This window comes from Ambystoma mexicanum, chromosome 14 (assembly GCF_040938575.1).
Source record: "Ambystoma mexicanum isolate Mex_15411 chromosome 14, UKY_AmexF1_1, whole genome shotgun sequence".
NCBI lineage: Eukaryota > Metazoa > Chordata > Amphibia > Caudata > Ambystomatidae > Ambystoma > Ambystoma mexicanum.
In genome coordinates this window covers 128,028,088-128,047,384 of record NC_090940.1, presented here as the reverse complement: position 1 = coordinate 128,047,384, position 19,297 = coordinate 128,028,088, and the positions used below count along the sequence as shown (strand labels likewise).

Here is a 19,297-nt window from a genome sequence, read left to right as displayed (position 1 = left end):
AACGAATGCAACAAACAACTTCAGCTCGCTCCGGCTTCTACACAAATGAGGATTTGATTGGATACTGTTGCTGGCAGTGCTCATACAAGGAATCAGAACGCCAGGTTTGACACACCGGCTTCTGCGATCCTTGTTCTGTGGGTTGCTCGACTTGCCCAACTTTGGGCACAGCTTCTACTGTTTTGGGCTTCACAAGGACCCATACCTTTCCTCTTCTCAGGTGTCTCTGGTCCAGGAACTCATTCAAGGAGCTCCTCTCGCTCCGGAGACCTGCAACTTGCCAACAGCTCCTGACTTTGGCCTCCGACATGCTTTCTAAACATCAACCACAGCAATAAGACTCACATGGGGACAGGCAGCCTCTCTGCACGTCTTCCACTGCACAGTGCCTGCGCTTCAGAGTTTGGGGGAACAGGACCCCCTCAGAACAAGCAGGTGAAATCTGCTGCATCCACGTTCCAGCGTCCCTCTGGTTGTCCCACTTCTGCTTCCTTTGCCACCTCTGTGGCCTTCTTTCTGCTTCTGCTACTACTGCACGCACTCCAGTCACAATTTCAGCTCCTTCTAATTGCCTGCACAAGAAGGGGCCTTTTATGACTTCCAAGTTCCTTGACGGGTGGGCTGTTAGGCTTAATTGCATAACTACTAGTACAACATGCCTCTTCCGCCCTCTTCCTCGTCCCAGTACTCATGGGATTATGGGCCATGTAGACTTCGACAACAAAATAAGTTCTGATAAGTATTTGACTTTAAGGGGAGATTTACTTCCCCTAAGGTATTTTAAAATGGAACCTTCAGAATTCTTTGTTACAGGGGAAGACACTTTATTTAAGGCAACATTTCTAGATTCGTTTGCATTATACCTTTGGAAGTAAGGAGGGTGTTTATCCTGAAATACCTTGAAGGATCTTTCCATTGGTAAGGCTTGATCAGATGAACAAGTTACTTACCAACTGGTAACGTTCTTTCGATTGGATGTTCCCCCCACGTATTCCTCATCTTTGATATTTGTATCATCAGCTTTGCTACTTTGGAAAAATAAAGTTTCACACCAGAGGGCGCTTTGCTCGATGGCATGGCGTTGATGTCCTTCGAAGGTTGCCATAAAGCGTCAACGTCATCCGCAGTACAAATATCTCGAGCCGCGCCCGTTAGCTTCAGTTCTGTTTTTTCGAAAATTCTCAACCGAGGAGTTGACCAGGCATACCACTAGTCCGTAAGCTCTCAAGGAACACAAAGTGTAATTCACTTAATTTGTACGGTGGGGTAGGCTGGTAGGGTCGATGAGGAATACGTGGGAGGAACATCCAGTCGAAAGAACGTTACCAGTTGGTAAGTAACATGTTCTTCGAATGGATTGTGTCCTCCCACGTATTCCTCATCTTTGATAGACTCCCAAAGCAGTGAGAATTTGATTTGGAGGAGGGAGTATCAATTAACTCTAATCATGGACCGTATGAAGAACAGCCTTGGCAAAAAAACCTCCTTAGGACAAGGTCGAATCTAAACAATAATGTTTCACAAATGTATGCGTAGACGACCAAGTGGCTGCTGCACAGATATCCTGCACCGGGACACCCCTTTGAAGAGCTGTCGAAGTTGCCATGACCCTGGTGGAATGAGTCCTTAGCACATCTGGAGGTTCTTTACCCGCCAGTCTGTAGCATTCTCCGATTGCCAAAATTATCCACCTGGATAAGGTTTGTTTTGTTACTGCTAGGCCCAATTTGTGCAGAAACATCATTTAGGGGTCGCCAGAGGTTGCAACTGCGACCTCTGAGGTCTCCCTTGCGACCTCTAAAAAAAAAATAGCACAAAAAAATAGCACCATGTGGCCCTTTACCTCTGGAGTGGCTGGTTTTCTTGTTCAGGCCCCTTAAAAAAAAAGAAAAATAAGACCAGGAGTGCCACAAGTCTAACACTTTCAGCATTGACTTTAAATAAGAAAGAATAGGAATACCAAATGTGTCTTTCTGGAATTTTATACAATAATTGCTAGATTCATTAAAGGTTTATTTCAGGAACACTTCAGGGAGTGACTTATTTAGTCTGTTCTTAAACGCAGCAACTTAGCCTTTCATCCTTCTGACGTCGATAAATGAGTACCAACACAGGTTGGGTGATATTGGGTGTATATTTTTTCTATATAAAGCGCTTAAGCGCAAGTGCTATATAATAACATCATTATCATTTGGTCATGGACGTCTGCTTGCATTCACAGTAATTTGGTAATCTGGGCCTATACACACTGATCTTAACGATACATATGGTGATCTCGTAACCATATTTATCGTACTGTACAATGCTATGTGATGCCACTTTGTTTTGTCAACAGGTGAAAGGTTGTGTTCATCGCTTCCCGCGATATCACTTCGGGGCGGGGTCAAATGACATCACTTCCTGTGATGTCATTAGGGGGTCAAGGGTCGTGTGATGTCACTTCTGCTACCCCTGGCATTTTGGTGAAATGACGTCCCTGAATTTGTAGCCGGTATATCCAATAAAAAGTTAGTCATGTTGCCTAAACTTTGCCAATCTAGAAATATAAAAACAGAGCCCTCTTTGGGTCCAGCCTGTGAAGTCGGTCTTCCTCTTTACTTGCATGTGGGGGGGGAATAGAAAGATGGCAAAATGATCTTTTGAGACAAGTGAAAATCAGAGACTACTTTGGGTAGGAATGAAGGTTTAACCTTGAGTATTACTTTATCTTTATCAAAAATAGCATGAGAAGGCTTACAAGAGAGCCTGTAACTCACTCACCCTGTGGGTTCATGTGATAGCCACTAGTAGGACTGTTTTCAGTGTGAGGAGCCTTAAAGGACAAGAATGCAAAGGCTCAAAAGGAATGCATGTAAGGAATTTTAATACTAGAGTTAAATCCCAAACAAGGACATTAAATGGGACTGGGAGTACACGTTAGTGAGACCCTTCAAGAATTGTACAATTAGAGGTATATTGAAATAAGACACTTCTTCAGACGAGCGCTTAAAGACAGAAAGCGCTGCTAGGTATCCTTTTATTGTACCAATCTGGAGCCCCAGATTGGTTAAATGTACCAGGAAAGAAAGCACCATAGGTGTGCCACATAGGAATGGATCCACATTCTTCTCCTTGCACCAGTTACTGAAGTTATTCCAACGACACCAGTACAAAGGTTTTGTTGCTGGCCTTCTGGCCGAAAGCAAAATCTCCATTATGTTGTCCGGGAGGTCCCAATCCTTATATCTCAGCCTATCAGAAACTATGCGTGAAGGCTGAGTGTCTTGACCTCTGGATGGAGAACCCGAACATTCTCTTGCAAGAGAAGATCCTCTCTTAGTGGAATGCGTATTGGAGGGCAGATGGACATGTCCAGAAGGTCCGGGTACCACGTCCTCCTGGCCCAATCCGGGGCAATTAAGATCATGATTTTCCTGAACTTTCTCCACCTCCTGATTACGTGAGGAATCACGGGGACTGGAGGAAACGCGTACAGGAGTGGAAACTCCCAGTCCTCAACCAACGTGTCCCCTATTGCTCCTCTTGGAAGAAATTCCCTTGAGCAGTACTGATCGCACTTCCGATTTACCTTGGTCGCGTACAGATCCACTTGAGGGTTTCCCCAAATGGTGAAGATTTCTTGAAGGACTTCTTGAGCTAGTTCCCACGAGTGGGATAATGTGCTCTGCCTGCTCAGAGCATCCGCCGCTGTGTTCTGCTCTCCGGCTAGGTGAACTGCCGACAGAGATTCCTTCTTGAATTGCCCAGAACCAGAGCTGCATTGCCTCTCTGCACAGTGGTAGTGACTCGCTTGTTGATATCATACATGGCCACTGTGTTGTCATGACATTCTTTCCCCGTACAGCGGGCAAGAAGGCCTTCAGCGCTACTCTGATTGCCCTCAGCTCCAAAAGGTTGATGTGTAGTTTGGACTCCAACGACCGCTGATTGTCAGATTGTTGGTGTGAGCTCCCCACCCCGTGAGTGAGGAGTCTGTCACTACCGTTATCTCCGGCCATGGTTGCCAAAAAAGATTCTCCCTTGAGAATATTGTCCTTGCAAGCCCACCATAGAAGGTCCTGAGCCACTCTGCTCAGAACTTACAGAAGATCTGACATATTCCCCGAAAATTGGGACCACAGAGTCCTGAGGGCCCATTGAAGGGACATCATCCTCAATGTGGCCTCTGGCACCAAAAAAATGCAGGAAGCCATGAGGCTGAGCAACCTCAGAAAATCGAAAGCCGGCAGATGCTGGGCATCCTGGACCTTTGTTACCATCTGCTGAATGTGTTGAGCTCTCAGCTCGGGAGGCGAGACTTTCCCTGAGGAAGTGTCCAGGAGCACTACAATGAATTGGTGCTCTTGGAATGGTAGCATATGGAACTTCCTGTAATTGAGAGAGAAGCCCAGTCTGTGTAGGGAGTGGCAGGTGATTCTGAGATGTTCCTGGGCTTGTTCGGGTGAACAAGCCCTGATCAACCAATCGTCCAGCTAGGGGTAGATGTGAATACCTCTTCTCCTGAGACTCGCTGCCACAGCCGCCATCAGTTTGGTGAAAACCCTCGGGCGGAGGTCAGCCCGAATGGCAGAACTAGAAACTGATAGTGAGAACCATCAACAGCGAACCTCAGGTACTTTCTGTGCTTGAGCTGGATTGGCACATGAAAGTAAGCATCCTGAAGGTCCAATGATACCAACCAGTCCTGGAGCATGAAAGTAAGCATCCTGAAGGTCCAATGATACCGACCAGTCCTGGAGTTGGAGAGCCTGAAGGATCTGAGAAAGGGTAACCATCAAGCTAGGATTAGAAACAAGTGCAGGGAATGAGCCCTGGCAAGCCCCCACATAAACTAGGGATTGGTCACAACTCCTGTTGCGTTTTGCTGTTAAAGACATCCAGTTATATACCGGTATCTTTGCTGCCTTTCTGCAAACACCTTGTTTTCTGTGAGCATTTCAGCTTTTTTATTTTTTATTTAATTGGTTATTTATAATGCGCTTAACGCCCAAAGGCTGCTAAGCGTGGACCCGGGGATCGAACCTGTACTGTTACGCGTCTTGCTTCCAAGCCAAGCGCATTGCCCCCGAGCTATCCTCTCGTTTCAATGCTGCTTTTCAACAACAGTATTACATGCTAGTCCACTGTTGTGTCTCCGCTCTGTTTCAGTTTACAGTGTGACCCCTGGGTTGGTCTCTGTTCAGAACAGGTAAGGGAAACACTTTGGTTGCCTTCGTCTAGTTCGTTGCAGTCTTACCTACCTCAGTATATGGTCTCCAGTCTTCAGCATGTCTAACTAATGGCGCTGCTGTATGACAGTTAAGAGTAATCTGCTGGTACCGATCCCAAGGCCTTTCCCTAATCCCTGGATTCCCTTTATCGGATTCCAGTACACCCTTTATTCTGATCAATCTGTGTTGCCCAGTATATTTGCTTGCTTTTACATTCTCTGTGTCTTTGTTTACAGCCAGCTCCAGCCCCGACAGTTCCTGTGAATACCTGTTTCAACTCAGATAAGCTTGGTATGTACCCTGTTTTCGTTATATGTTAGCGTTGCCTCAGGTATCTCCCCTAATCTACAGTGCATACTCTGAGGTATAGCTTTTGCCCTGTGCTCTCCAGCCAGATTCCTGATAGCAGCTTTGGCTTCGGTAATCAATCCTATATTTGGTGCATTAAGATTTGAGGTTGGTGAGATATCCAGTGTTACATTGTTTGCTCCACTATTTCGCTAGAGCCCCGACTGACAGTAGTTTGGAGGTTGAGCTTGGGGTTGTACGAAGAGGAAGATGGTTTGGCCTTAGTGCAGGTTTGTTTTAAGGGGGAATGCATGTCCACCAGCTTCAGAGAGTTGTTGAATAATTCAGGCGGCCTGTGGCATTTCTTGTGGTGGGGAAGTCTGCAAAGTTAGCTTCTAGCTCGTTGACCGTGAAAGGTTTTGAATGAGCGGTGCTGAGTGGGGGCATTTTAACTCATCTTTGTGGGAAGTAGTCGACTGGGTAGGATGGGATGGCAGTGTCGTCAGACGAGTCAAGTGGGATAGCGTCTGCTCGGGTGAGGAGGGGGGGATGATGTAAAGACTAAGTATAGGGTGTTGCCCTTGTGTGTGGGAAAGACCACAATTGGCTTGAGTTCCATGGATATGGTCAGTGCGAAAAGCGTGCTTCGAGTATGGTTGCCCAACAAACCTTGAACGGAGACCCGGATTATGAACCTGAACCTTGCCCTGTTTCAGCCACCAGATTCAGTACACAGGAAACCCATGCTAAAGTGTAGGGTGGGGCTTAGTTCCCCATTTAAAACATTGTTTTCTAAACACAACCACAGGCCCATGGAGAAAAGGACAGACTAGACTGGGTAGGGAGAGAAGGTCTATCACGATAGAGACAGGTTCCTATAAGACAGGAAACAGCTTTTTTCGGGTGGCGGGAGATGGGGCAGTGGAGAACGTCCAAGAGACCAGCTAGAGGGATCAGAGGCTTGTGGAGAGGGAGAGGTATTGACTTAGGAGTTATAGTGGTTCTGTAGTTTGAGTGTGCGTGTTTGTTAGATGAGTGGGTAGAAGTAAATTTGAAGTGAACTGTACATAGTGGAAGAAGTTTGTTTAGCAGGAAGGGTGGTGAGTACTAGTAGATAGGAGGGGGTATTAGTGTTAGGTGGGAGTTGTAGTGTGGATGAGCAAGCAGTGTTAAAGAAAATGTAGTAGCAGTGGAGCAGAGGATATGTGTAGTGGAGTGGGAGGAGAGGTAACACCAATCGTGGCTGCAAGGCACTTCTGAAACTCCCTATGGATCGCGAACATCCGACAGAGTAGGGACAGCTAGAATGTCCCTGAGGGAGCTTAGAAAGCCATTGGGCCTCATTACGACCTCGGTGGTAGCCATGCCGCTATTGGCGCCATGGCTGCCGCCGAAATCGCGTCCGGGTCCTCAGAATGAGAAATTACCGGGCCATTCCGAGTTTGGAAGGCCCGGTAATTCCTCCCTCCAAGGACCCGGACCTTCCCCATTCCCATTTCAGCCCCCATATGGCTGAATGGGAATGGGAGAGGGAGCAAACAACGGGCCATTACGAGTTGGCCCGTTGTTTGCTCCCTCTTCCCCTCGCGGGACCCGGTAAGCACGCCTGGTTTGACCAGGCGTTACTTCCTGGGTCCCGCGAGGGGACCTCGTAATGAAGCGGTACGGGGTAAACGGCGCCGGCACCTTTTACGGCGCCGTTTACCCCGTACTGCCAGGGTCGTAATGAGGCCCATTGTTTTAGGGAATCAATCGTAGGTTAAGGTAGCCATTAGGGGTTACAGTTCAGTAGCACTAACCTGGGTTTAGGGACGCCTGGGTAAGGGATTAGATACCAATACAGACAAAAGAGAGAGGGACAGCCCTAAGGTCCACAGAACGTTTCAATAAAGACCTGTCAGTCGCCCTTGAGGCTTGGAGTGATTTATGTGTCATCTCTGACACCATCCTCCCTCATGTACCTACTAGACGGACTCTAGACTACCCACTTGTTAGTTATCTAAAAAGGGGTGACATGACTATTTAAAGCTTTCCCCAGCTCTGCCACTCCATCCAAATAGGGACTGTGATTAGTCGCTTATGTCATCAAGTACTTTTTCTTAGTGGGCTTTCCACTTTTACGTGCAAGACAGGACAGTTGGTCCTCCATTTTCACTGACTACGCGTCATCACGCACCACTTCCTTTTCCTCCCACCTAGCATTTATGTGCCAGAGGGACTGCCCACAAGTTTAGATTGCGGTGAGACAGTGCTGTTTATAGTCCTGCTCACTTTTTTTTACTTTCTTTAGTGATTATTAGTTAAAAATTGTGAATCTGTATTATTGTGTATTTTGAATTGATTGGGGACATTGTTATAGCAAAGGGGAATTTTATAGGAACTTTTTTAATAAAAACAAGTACTTTTTCTTAGTGGGCTTTGCACTTTTGCGTGTAAGACCGGATAGTCGGTCCTCCATTTCGCTGCATATGTGTCATCGCGCACCACTACCTTTTCCTTCCTCCCGGCCTTTATTTGCCAGAGGGACCACCTGCAAAAGGCAAAAACTAGAATAATCACATATTCTAGAAAATTCCTTTGTACTCTCGGTCAACCTTTGCGCAAACGGCCTACTGGATGGAAAAGAGAGCTTGTGCCTCATTCTCCTGCTCACTTTTCAGGCAAGTCACCTTTATACATCCTTTTGTGTAATTCTCGCTATATGGGGAGACAAACTTGATATATATGACTTATTAGATGACCATGACCCAAATACTGTATCACAGAGACATGCATGGTTAAGGGACTTCTCTATCCCTGAGTTGCACCATATTACACCTGCACCATTCACAATCCTACAAGCTGACAGAGATTCAGCTTACCCGGATGGGGGAGTGGCGTTTGTTTTCAAATGAAACTTGGAATGTACTGCTGTTCCAGTAGTTCACACAATTAAAATGGAATCTTTATTGGTCCGGCTTCCTTTTTTTCCCACCACAACTATTTATTTTTTAGTTATCTACTGGCCCCTTCCTATGACCCTTCTTTTTCTATCTTTTGCAGATTTTGTAGCCACCCTGCTATTGAAATATCCATGTCTATTTATTGCAGGGGATTTTAACCTATGGGTGGAAGACCCACCAAGGTTCAGGCCATCCACAGACTCCTACATTGCGTCCCAGCCAGCATCGATCAGTGACTACACGCTGTCTTCGACACCTAGTCCACAGGACTCTACTGTACCTTGACGGAAATTCACCTCACCAGGGTGAGTCCCCCCTGCCTTTCTATTGACTCTACTTAGCTTGTGTCCACTCTGTTGCCACTCCGTGTTACCATGCACACAACTAATTACCTGCATTGTCTATTGCAGTACACTGGGCTCCTGCTCCATTCTTGATCTGTTAAGTGGTCCATGTTCGATTGAACCCCTTTTTCCCAGAGAAATCACTAAACGCAACAGTAAAAAAGGATCCTTCTGGTCATGGTGAGCGAATGTTTAGCGCTTATGTTCCTGACATACTCAGTCACTGGTTCCTTTGTTGAACCCTAAGATTTAGGATTTCTTTGGCAATTGACTATTGTGGCCACTTTAGATTGGGTTGCTTGTGGCTTTGGATATCATTCAATCAAAATTGTGAAAATTGAATTTAATGATGGTCCTTTTTCCCTGTGACTGTAGATAGACTGTGATACACAGCTTAATGTTACAATAGAACTGTGCAATTGTGAATACAACGCAGGCTGATGAATTGACGGGATAGCTACACAATCCTGATTTTCTGTTTTTATATTTTCTCTATATGCTCTACATTTAGTTCTTTTGCATGGTCTTTGGCTCATGAAGAAGAGATTTTGCTTCTCGAAACTCATCAGCCGTCCACAATGAACTGAACCTTCTCTGCTATTTGCGTTTGGAATAAACAATACTTGTTTTTATACTCAAACAATGGATTGTATTATAATAATTGGCTAAATCTGCTTTTCAATTGAATATTTCGATTGTACACTATCAATACGTTTTTTTGAATTGATACTTAGGCGTCTTTTCGACGCAATATAAAGGTGTGCAGGGGACGGGAGGGTTCCAGTTTGGATCCTCTTCTTTTTCGCTTTTGTACATTTAGGTGGCCCTGTGCCAGGGCCGCTTTTCCTCCCCCGCTCCCAGAAGTCTCCAACTTTTTTCCTTGAAGCTTGTAACTCCTTAACCATAAAACTGAGAGTGTGCACCCTCTATTCCTCTTTGACCCCCCACCAAGGTTTTAGCAGCTAACCTGCTGAGTACAATGGCAGACCCCCAGCTTGACCAATTTTCCTCTTGCACAACTCACTTACAAGGGCATATACTAGACCTAATATTTGCTGAGGTTGGAAGTAGGACGGCCCATCCCGTAATCCCTGTGGAATGATCGGACCACCATATTGTCCCATTCACTTGCCTTTTTCCTATGGCTTCTACTAGCCGCAGATCTTTGCTTTACTCTTCTCGAGCATGGAACCAGGTGGAGCCAAGTACTTTCGCTACTTTGATTTCTGCCCATTTTAATCTAGTGCTGGCTGTACCAGATGCAGACCCTCTCTGTGCCCTGCACACAGCTTTTAGTGTAACCGCTGATGAACTTGAAAACGATGTAAGAAACATTTCCGTTGCTCAGCACCCTGGTTCACTCCCCATTTGAAGGCTCTCAAAGTTCAATATAAGCAGGCAGAGCGTCAGTGGCAGCAAGCCTATTCCGACCAACATAGAGCTTCCTTAAAAGCTACTCGCCTGACCTTTCATAAGGCTATTAAGGAAGCAAAGGTTTTCAATTTTTCGACTCGCATTTTGTCAGCAAAAAAACAATCCAAAGAACTTTTTGCTGCATCTCAGGAAATATCCACCCCAGCATCTGCACGGTAGTCATTCCAGCATCTTACGTTTTTTGCAGTTCTCTCTCGATATTCTTTACTGAGAAAATAGTCAAAATTCATGAAATGATCTCTGGAATCACACAGGATCCTCTCTGTACTCCTATCTTTTCAGAAACCAACTCCAGTAAGGTAGAAGTGCCATTTCTGGCCTTCCAATCCGACTACTGAAAACCAAGTTCTTAAGATTATCACACAACTTGGGTCCTCGCCTCCCATATTGTGCCAATGTTGACGGTTGCCTTGAACAACTCACTAGCTACTGGGTTAATTCCGTCAGACCTGAAACGTGCCATTGTGTCCCCCATCTTGAAGAAATCGATGCTGGATCTAGAAGCCCCAGTCAGTTATAGACCAATTTCCCTTCTTATGGTTTTAATGAAGGTACTGGAAGCGATTGTTATGCCGCAGCTTCGAGACTCTCTCCAAGACTCCAACTCCCTGGATACATTCCAGTCGGGGTTCCAACCGGGAATGTGCATGGAATCTGTGCTCGTCACCGTCATAGATGACTTAACTATGATTGTGGACCAGAGAGGAATAGGCCTGCATATTCTGTTAGATCTTTCCGCGGCATTCGACACAATTGATCGCCGTATTCTGTGTCGCTGCCTTGAAGACATTGGTATCAGGGACTCTGGCCTTGGGTGGCTTGAATAATTTCTCACCAATGGAACACAAATACTTTCTCTCCCTCCTTTTTTCTCAGCTCATTATCTCAACTGTGGGGTTCCACATGGCTCACATTGCTTTTCAATATTTATGTTTGACCACTTGCCAGACTAATTCATTCTCACAGGTGTATTTTGTATGCCTACAGCGACGACATGCAGCTGGGTATTGAGAATTTATAGCGAAAATGATGCTGCAGGATCTCGCCTCTGGAATTTCCTCACTGACGTAGGTAGCTGGATGAATGCCAATTAGCTGAAATTAAACACTGAAGACCGAGGTCATGGTTTTCGGATGCTCTCCAGATATTCAATGTTTGTGGACATCTGAGTTCTGGCCCACTTCCCCTGGCCCATTACCCATCCCGGTGCCGCTGGTTAAGAATCTCGGAATTAAGAACGCGTCCGCCCTCTCCTCATTACCGCAGGTTAGAGCCAGGTGTGGGTCCGGTCATCTCAAGCTAAGAGTCCTGAGAAAGGTGATTCACTTTATTCCAAACCATCTGCATAGTACTGTGGTTTGTGCAACCATTTCAGGGACACTGGAGTATTGCAATTCTATACTAATTGCTCAGCCAAAATCTTTGATCCAGCATTTACAAGTACTGCAGAACTCTGCAACGTGCTTGGCTGTGGGCCTGCCCAAATTTGCCCATATGTCCTTGACGCTACAGAACCTACACTGGCTCCCAGTGGGCGCCCGGATCTCCTTTAAGTCATTGTGTATGGTCCATCGGGCCTACTATGGCCCCGGGGCAATATCTCAATGACAAATTTGTCAAATACTTTCCTTCGAGATAGTTGCGCTCGGCCAACCAGTTATTGCTCCGTGTGCCCCGCTATACCTGGGCCATGGTGGGAGGAAGGGCCTTCTCGGTGGCTTCTCGGTCATACTCTCTGCGTGCCATCCCTGACCACCCAGCATACAGGAAGGCACTGAAGACGGTTCTTTTTCCCTTAGGCGAACAATAATTATCTCCTTTTTGGGTTCTCTCTCTTTGTGTGTCCCTCACCGTGTATCTTTCCCTTAGCGCCAAGATACCCACGGGTCCAAGTTGTGCTCCACAAATTCCAAATAAATTAATTAATGAATGCCAAGATCTTACAGCTAGGAACTAACCATTATACGTGATGGCGCTTTTTACGTCTTATATGGCTCTTTTTGGCTGCTGGGTACAACTTACCACACTGTCAGGAAATAATAACGAACAAGGAGCTTGCCAGCTTTAGATGACAGTTCTGACATTTGTATTTAATGAAAGACACAGGGTAAGTGATTAAGCAGTATAATTTAATGTATGAGTGAGACTCCCCAAGCATGATGATGGTTAGGCTGTAGCATAGGCCTAACAACTGTAATGAGAAGGTCACATAGATCATACTCATTGTGTGTATAAAGAAGCTCGTTTAAATGAAAACAATTTAAAAGTGCACATTCATCACTCTTCTCACTACGTCTCAGTCTACAGGCAGGGCATAGAACAGTCCATTTTATATTCAAGTTAATGGAAAATTCAAAACATTATCGCTTCCTTCCTTGTGGTCAAGAACTGCACACCCCTTCCTTCCCAACCCCCCCACCCCCCTGCTCTCTCTGGCCTTTGCGCTGTGGGACAAATGGCTTCCGGAAAGAAAAATGTGTCTCTTTGTTCTCTCATCCTGGCATATATATATATAATTAATCAAAATTCAAGATTGGCGCCTGGAAATACCTGGGATAGTCAATAACATATCTAATCACTTACAGTTTAGGAGAACACTTAAAACCATTCTGTTCTAGATCCCTGACTGTCCCGCTGGATAACACATGCAGTCTTCCTCCTCTCTAGCGCCAAGATACCTTTGGGTGAACGCTGCGCTATATAAGTTACATTAACATAACAGAACGTGTATAGGCACCTTACAAATGTCCATTAAATAAAGATGGGGACTAAGATTAAAAAGGTCAAACGTGTTCCCAATGCGTGTAGGGCGTATTTTACAACCTTTGACATAGTGATGAATAGCCAATGTTGTAAATTAATATCTTAGCCGATGGACCCCTAGTACATGTAGTTTCGGTGAAGTCAGCGAAAAAGAGTCGGAATAAGCTTTCCGCTCGGGTGACCGTTCCTAACAGGAAGCGGACCTCAGCTACAGTCAAGCAAACTTACAGAAAACCGAGGCAGTAAATCTCTGGTACAAACGTGCTGCTGTTTCCTGTTCATTACACTATGCATTTGCTCACTTTGCAGAAATCAGCTAAATATGGAAGGTTTGTACAATATGCACACATACATGAAGGTGACCCATGACGCCAGTGTGTGACAAGTTATGGACTAGCATTATATGTCAGGGGTATTCGATTGCGCATTTCAGACACTGCCCGATTCGGTCTCCTTTCTATCACACACACATACTCTTCTTCCTCTCTCTGTTCCTGAAGTTCTCCCCACACGGCTCTCCTCCATTCAACTCCACCCCTCCTTTTTTTCCAACTCTAACTTCTTCCTTTGTACCAGCAATGTCTCTCACTCCTAAGCCTCACCACCATACTTTGAAGTTACCTCTTCCTCTTCATAACACATCTACACATTCCTATATACTATTGCTACCTCCAACACACTCTAGTACTCCCTCTTCCACACTACTAGTGGACCAACCTTCTACTCAAACACATTCCTTTAACTCACACAAGCACTTCACATTCCCTCCCTATTTCCCTCTCCAAAACACTTGTCACTCTTTCATGCACACTCACAATGCAGCACCACTTGCACTCACTAACCAATGCCTCACCTACTCCCAAAAATCACCTTCATAATGCGCTCCTTCCGCCTGATGGTCTCTTGGATTGCCACCTACTTCTCTTCGGACCTCACCCAAAAAACCCACAACTTCCTCTTTCAACCCCTTCCATGCCCTCCGGTTGGTATGTTGTCCCTGGATAATCTGGCCAAGTCTTCCCCCACCCAGGAGGCATTACATACATACAAATATGTACATAGTCCCTTAAGCCCTGTTCCCTTTCTCAGCGAGGGGCCTACACAGAATGAGGACGGAGGGTAGTCTTGGCCAATCTCACAGTTCCTTTTAGGGAGGCCTGTCCTGGTCGCCCAAAAGGTGAGTGTTGTTTCTAGTAGCAGGGTTTTCTCTTACACCTCTGGTGGTCTAAAGGGCCTGCACCAGTCTCCTTCCTGGTCGGGCTGAGGTTGGCATGCAGTGAGCAGTGTTGCCGACAGCCGCGTAGGAGCTCTGACTCCTCGCTCAGTGTTCTGCTTTGCTACAGTGGCGTTTACATGTCACCCGCACAGGAGTTCCAAGGCAGCACAACAGGCCTCTGCTTCCCTCATTCTCCTGAATTTCCATCTCTGGCAAGGAGGAACAATGCCTGTGTGGGGCACTTATAATTCTCTCATTTGTAGGCACTCTCCTCCCATGACTGCAGCATTCCTCAAAAGTAAGAAAAACATTGGCCAGCATTTGGAGTTTTAGGCATTGGGTGATGTATACAGCTCATAAACTGGTACATGGGAAGAGGACAGGAATTGGGGGCCCTCTCAACTGCCACCACCCCTCTCTGGGGCATGACTGACTCTGGGTTCCACTCTAATAGGCCACCCAGCCCAGACTGAGAGGGGTTCCCATCTCCTCTCGACCCTGCCACTTGAGGGTATTGTTACCGTACTGATTATGTAAGCTCCTAAGTGTCTGACTTGTGGATCATTTGGATTAAAACCACATTGGACTGGATGCACTAAATCACTTGCAAAACATGATGCACCAATATTTTCTCATGTGTCTTTTTATATAAATTAGGGCTATTGAGTCATATGATGCACAATCCTTTGGTTGCCCACTTGTCAGACACATTACCAGTCATCTTAAATCGCTTGGATGCATCCCTCAGTCAAAGCATTATTCTCAAACATCCTTCAAGTGGTATTTATAAGCCCCTTTTCTCCACAGCCTGGAACACATTTTCCAAAAAAGCCTTTCAGGCCTAGGAATTTTCTTTCCATCTTCAACCATTAATATGTTAAGAACTGCGATCTCTGCCCCACTTTCCTCCCATCGTTCCTTTACAGAGTTCTTAGGGATCCTTTAGGGGCAATACCTTTCCCGAGTTATGCTTTTACAGGTAATAGTCTAAAAATACCTGAACACCCTCCTCCCATTTTGGAATGCACTTCCTAATGCCTCCTTTAATAACTGGAACATAGCTAGACGCTTCATCTTTCTTGCTTAACAAGGATACTACCTAGTCTATAAATATATATATTCATACATTCTTTGTTGTAAAATATTAATTATTTAAATTCAGGTCCATTTAGTGAAGTCTTTCCCTCTTAACATTTTCTCATTGTTACTAAAACTTTATAATGAGCCTAAGGGGCTCCTTTTTTTTGCACAAAACCCATATTAAAGGTTTTTACGTTGGGTGTCTAGCTTTCAATTTTTTTTAGTTGGAGTAGTCCTTTAGTTCGGTTACTTGATTGCTTCTCAGCGTCCTTTTCAGTAAATTAGGAAGGCATTTGTCACACACGTTTGCAGTAATTAAAAACAAAAACGTAATAGATATCTAATCAGGAGTGACTAAGAAACGTCATCATTTGTTGGTCAAGAGTGAAAAAAAATGAATTACCAAAGTTAAATACGTCAGGAACAAAACGTGTTTCAAATATACCAAAGAAGCTGTGAGAAAACAATTTGGAAGACTTAAAACATGTGTTGGCTAGTACAGAAACAAGCATCTTTCATTATTAAATACAAGATTTATACATTTGTTTCATCAGTATATTGTGATTTGGCTATCAGTACCCTTGTATGTGACATGTTTCTTAATAATGATCAGATCGCTTCTACCACTTACTACAAATTAGGACGAAAAAATAAAAATCAAACAAATGGACATTCAGCAATTTCTGTTGGGGAATGGTAGAGGCAGCCAATCAGCTTACCTCAATGCCAGGCTGGATCCACCAGCATGAGCCTGGAGGGAACAGGATGATGCTCCCTCATGTGCCAGGTGCAGTCAGCCAGTCTGGCATTCCACCAACATGTTCCTGCTCCTGCCCTGTGCCCTGCATCACCGGTCTCCACATCTCACCCGATCGCGCCGCACCTCTGGTCTCCACCATGCTACCTTCTCTGCCTGGATGCCACCATGGAATACGAGAAGGGGTTCACTACCGAGCGCACCTCTCACAAATCCATGGATGACATCTTTGCATGGGGTGCCCTACTCTTTAAAGACCGACCACAAAACAATGGGTGCCCTTTCTTAAAAGGGAACTGTTTTTGAAGCAGCCCACACATTATTAGCACCAAGAGCATGATGCCGGGGTGCTAAAAGCATCAATGGGCGTGCGTGAGGGCGTGTAGTGGCCCGGAGCCCATTGGAATGCCCTCACTGCTCTCATGGCTGCCAGGCTCAGGCCCTCCCTGACCAAGTACACAGCTTTTAACACTAAAATAATGTCTCCAGTGGCAGGTCGTGATAGGTGGAACCGGCTACCTCCTGAGTTAATAGGCTTATCCTCTGTTTGGAACTATTTCATTGGTGTCTGTGTATTACCATCACAGTACGGCCAGCCTCTAAGGCCTTTTTGTCATTATCACTGTGAGGTAAGTCCTGGATGATAATGGTAGTTTTCTGTATGGGAAACTCGGCCATTTAGAGCATGCAGCAGTTTGTTTGGCTGCAAAAGCAATATTCTTCCAATAGGATGGCTACCACAGAAATGTCTGATAGAGCTCTATGCAGGGACTTTTCCCACGACCGGCCATGGGAGCAAGTGAAGGAGCAGATAGCAAGTGACGAGCAGGCGCAAAGGCATTCATGTTTCACTGTTGTCATTTTGTATATGTGAGGCATGAGGAGCGAGGCAGAGTGAAGAGCCATAGAAGCCAGCAGGCTGCTGGAAACGCAAGCTAGCATTGTTGGGTAAAGCATGCATTTCGAGCAATCTGAATGCTAGCACCCACAGCTCCAGTTGCTAATGCTACTGATTGTACAATATGTACGAGTAATGAAAAATGGAATGGTTTCTTTTCACTAAATGACCCCTTTAGTATTCTTCATTAAACATGTTTTGGGTACTTATCATTTTAAGTTAATTACTTTTTTTGCACCATTTTGTAGCGGACTTACATTTCTGGAGAGCCCTGACAAGGTAACAGCATAAAAGAAACTATGCATGTGAAAGGCTTTAAGAGGTGTCTCTTACCGGTTCTCCGGCACAGTCTGGAGCATGATGGGCAAAACTGATGAGACCAGGGATGGGTTGTTCACCTTTAGCCATGATAACAGCAGAACTGGTGCAGGATGGATGCTTCTAATGCACAATACACAAAAACTATGACTATGGCAACAGGAGAAAATGGGTTCATAAAAGCAAAATGACTGATGTGGGCATGCACACAAACACATGACAGTAAAGGGCGAGAAACAAAAAGGACATAACATAATGAAGGGCATGATACAGTGAATGACAACAGGTTTCTTCTTCTCAGTCAGAAGAACAAGTAAGGTTTTTATCTCAGGTATTTTCAAAGTCCAATTGAACAACTATTTCTTCACGGAGCTGTAGCATACACCCAGCCTGTAAATGACTTCACACACACATGTTTTTTTCAGGGCTATCTGTGCAGAAATCGCATTATTTTTTTTTTAACAATCACAAGACACTTTAATGTATTTTACATTCAAATATACCCTAGTCAGATGGGCTTTATTCTCATAGTGCTTTATAAATGAAGGCAAGCACTTGATTCACAATATGACGAAAATGCAGGATTTTTGTGGAACAGTATTGTTCAAACCAGATGGCACACAATCCTAGGGCCACAAGCCTGTCAAAGGGTCTCAGCACCCTAATGAAAGTGAAGTTTTCCTCATCAGAAATTAACTCATCGCCAGACAATTAGAATGCAGAGTCAACTACTGTGCCCCAGGTCCAAAGCATGAGTCACTACGGTGGGGGTGTGCTGGAGTCCTATTGTAGTCATCTGGCCATTTTTAACTATCAGGCAAGAAGAAAGGCCTTTTTTGCTGAACATCTTAAGAGAAAAATGAATGCCTGCTTAAGTTATTTAAGTTGGGCAATTGCACTTTACAATTATTTTGGGTTCCCTTGAGAGGAATTGAGCAGTTGGATGCTAAATAGATTCCGAGGATGTTTTGTGGAAACAGTGGGCTTTCTGCTTGCATGAGCACGCCCTGCATGCATATTAGAATAAGGGAAGGAAGATCACTTGGACACTTGACTGTACAGATTCAAAGAATTAATGAAATCCACCTCCTGGATAGCACATTTTCAGTCTGGAGAAGTAGTCTTCTTGGGTGTGGCAGAGCCCTCATGTTTTGGAGGTTCCCAAAGTGGAACATAACCAACAGGGCAGGCTTCAAAATGTGCACCCACCACAAACCATTAACTACTTATAATTCACTTTTGGCAAATGAGAAAATATTTTTTTGTGTATGTGGATATTTCAGGGGGCGAGTGACTGTGTAGGCATGGCAAGTAGCTTGCAACTTGAATTGTTTACCCCTGCCATAGATAGTTAATGATGTTTGATGAACTACTCCATGAAACATGGCCAGCTGCAGGAACGCCACATTGTAACCTGCTCACAAACAAGAAAATGTGACCATGTTTGGATGACTAAGGCATTCTGAATATTCTACAAACCATGATTTTGGTGATTTTGACAGTGACCTCCCCACCGAGAGGAAGGACTCTGTTATAAAGAATATTTGAGGAAGAGGAGGAGAAAACAGAGATCCCTGAGCAGGTTCTCATCCAAAGTCCACCACTTGAGAGAACTCTAGATTTCCTTTGTAATGGTAATCTTCCTGGGCTGGGGGTACAACAGTTGGTCCCAGTTCACTAGCAAATGTGACATTAAGGGCCCCATTCTGAGTCTTGCAAGATGCACAACTAAAATGAACATGGCCAAAAACCCCAGAAGCCTCTGGAACCACCAGGCGGATGAACAAGTTACTTTCTTACCTGGTAACGTTCTTTCGATGGGATGGTCCGACGACGTTTTACATATCTATGACATGTGATCACCACAGCTGTGCTGCTTTGGAAACTTTTTTCGGCGTCTGCGTCCTGCGTTGATGACGTCGATGCGCCGTCGTCGAGGACCTCCTCCGACGTCCGACGTGATCCGATGTGATAAGTAGGACGCACGACGCCCGTAGCCTCAGTTGTAGTTTTTTCCCCCAGAACGTGTGACATTAGTCAACTGCCA

At 45.1% G+C, this 19,297-nt stretch overlaps 1 protein-coding gene across 38 annotated transcripts in view; it reads right to left on the bottom strand.

The window, feature by feature from the left end:
* Positions 1-19,297, bottom strand: part of GPHN (gephyrin) — a 2,801,546-nt gene that overhangs the window by 1,659,701 nt on the left and 1,122,548 nt on the right. For 22 of the 38 annotated variants that reach the window (XM_069638674.1, XM_069638676.1, XM_069638677.1 and 19 more), the window contains exon 8: positions 17,266-17,373. The exons of the other annotated variants lie outside the window; for them this stretch is intronic. In XM_069638674.1, coding sequence (XP_069494775.1) covers positions 17,266-17,373 — 108 coding nt within the window. The remainder of the gene's footprint in view (positions 1-17,265; positions 17,374-19,297) is intronic. 38 annotated transcript variants of the gene reach the window in all.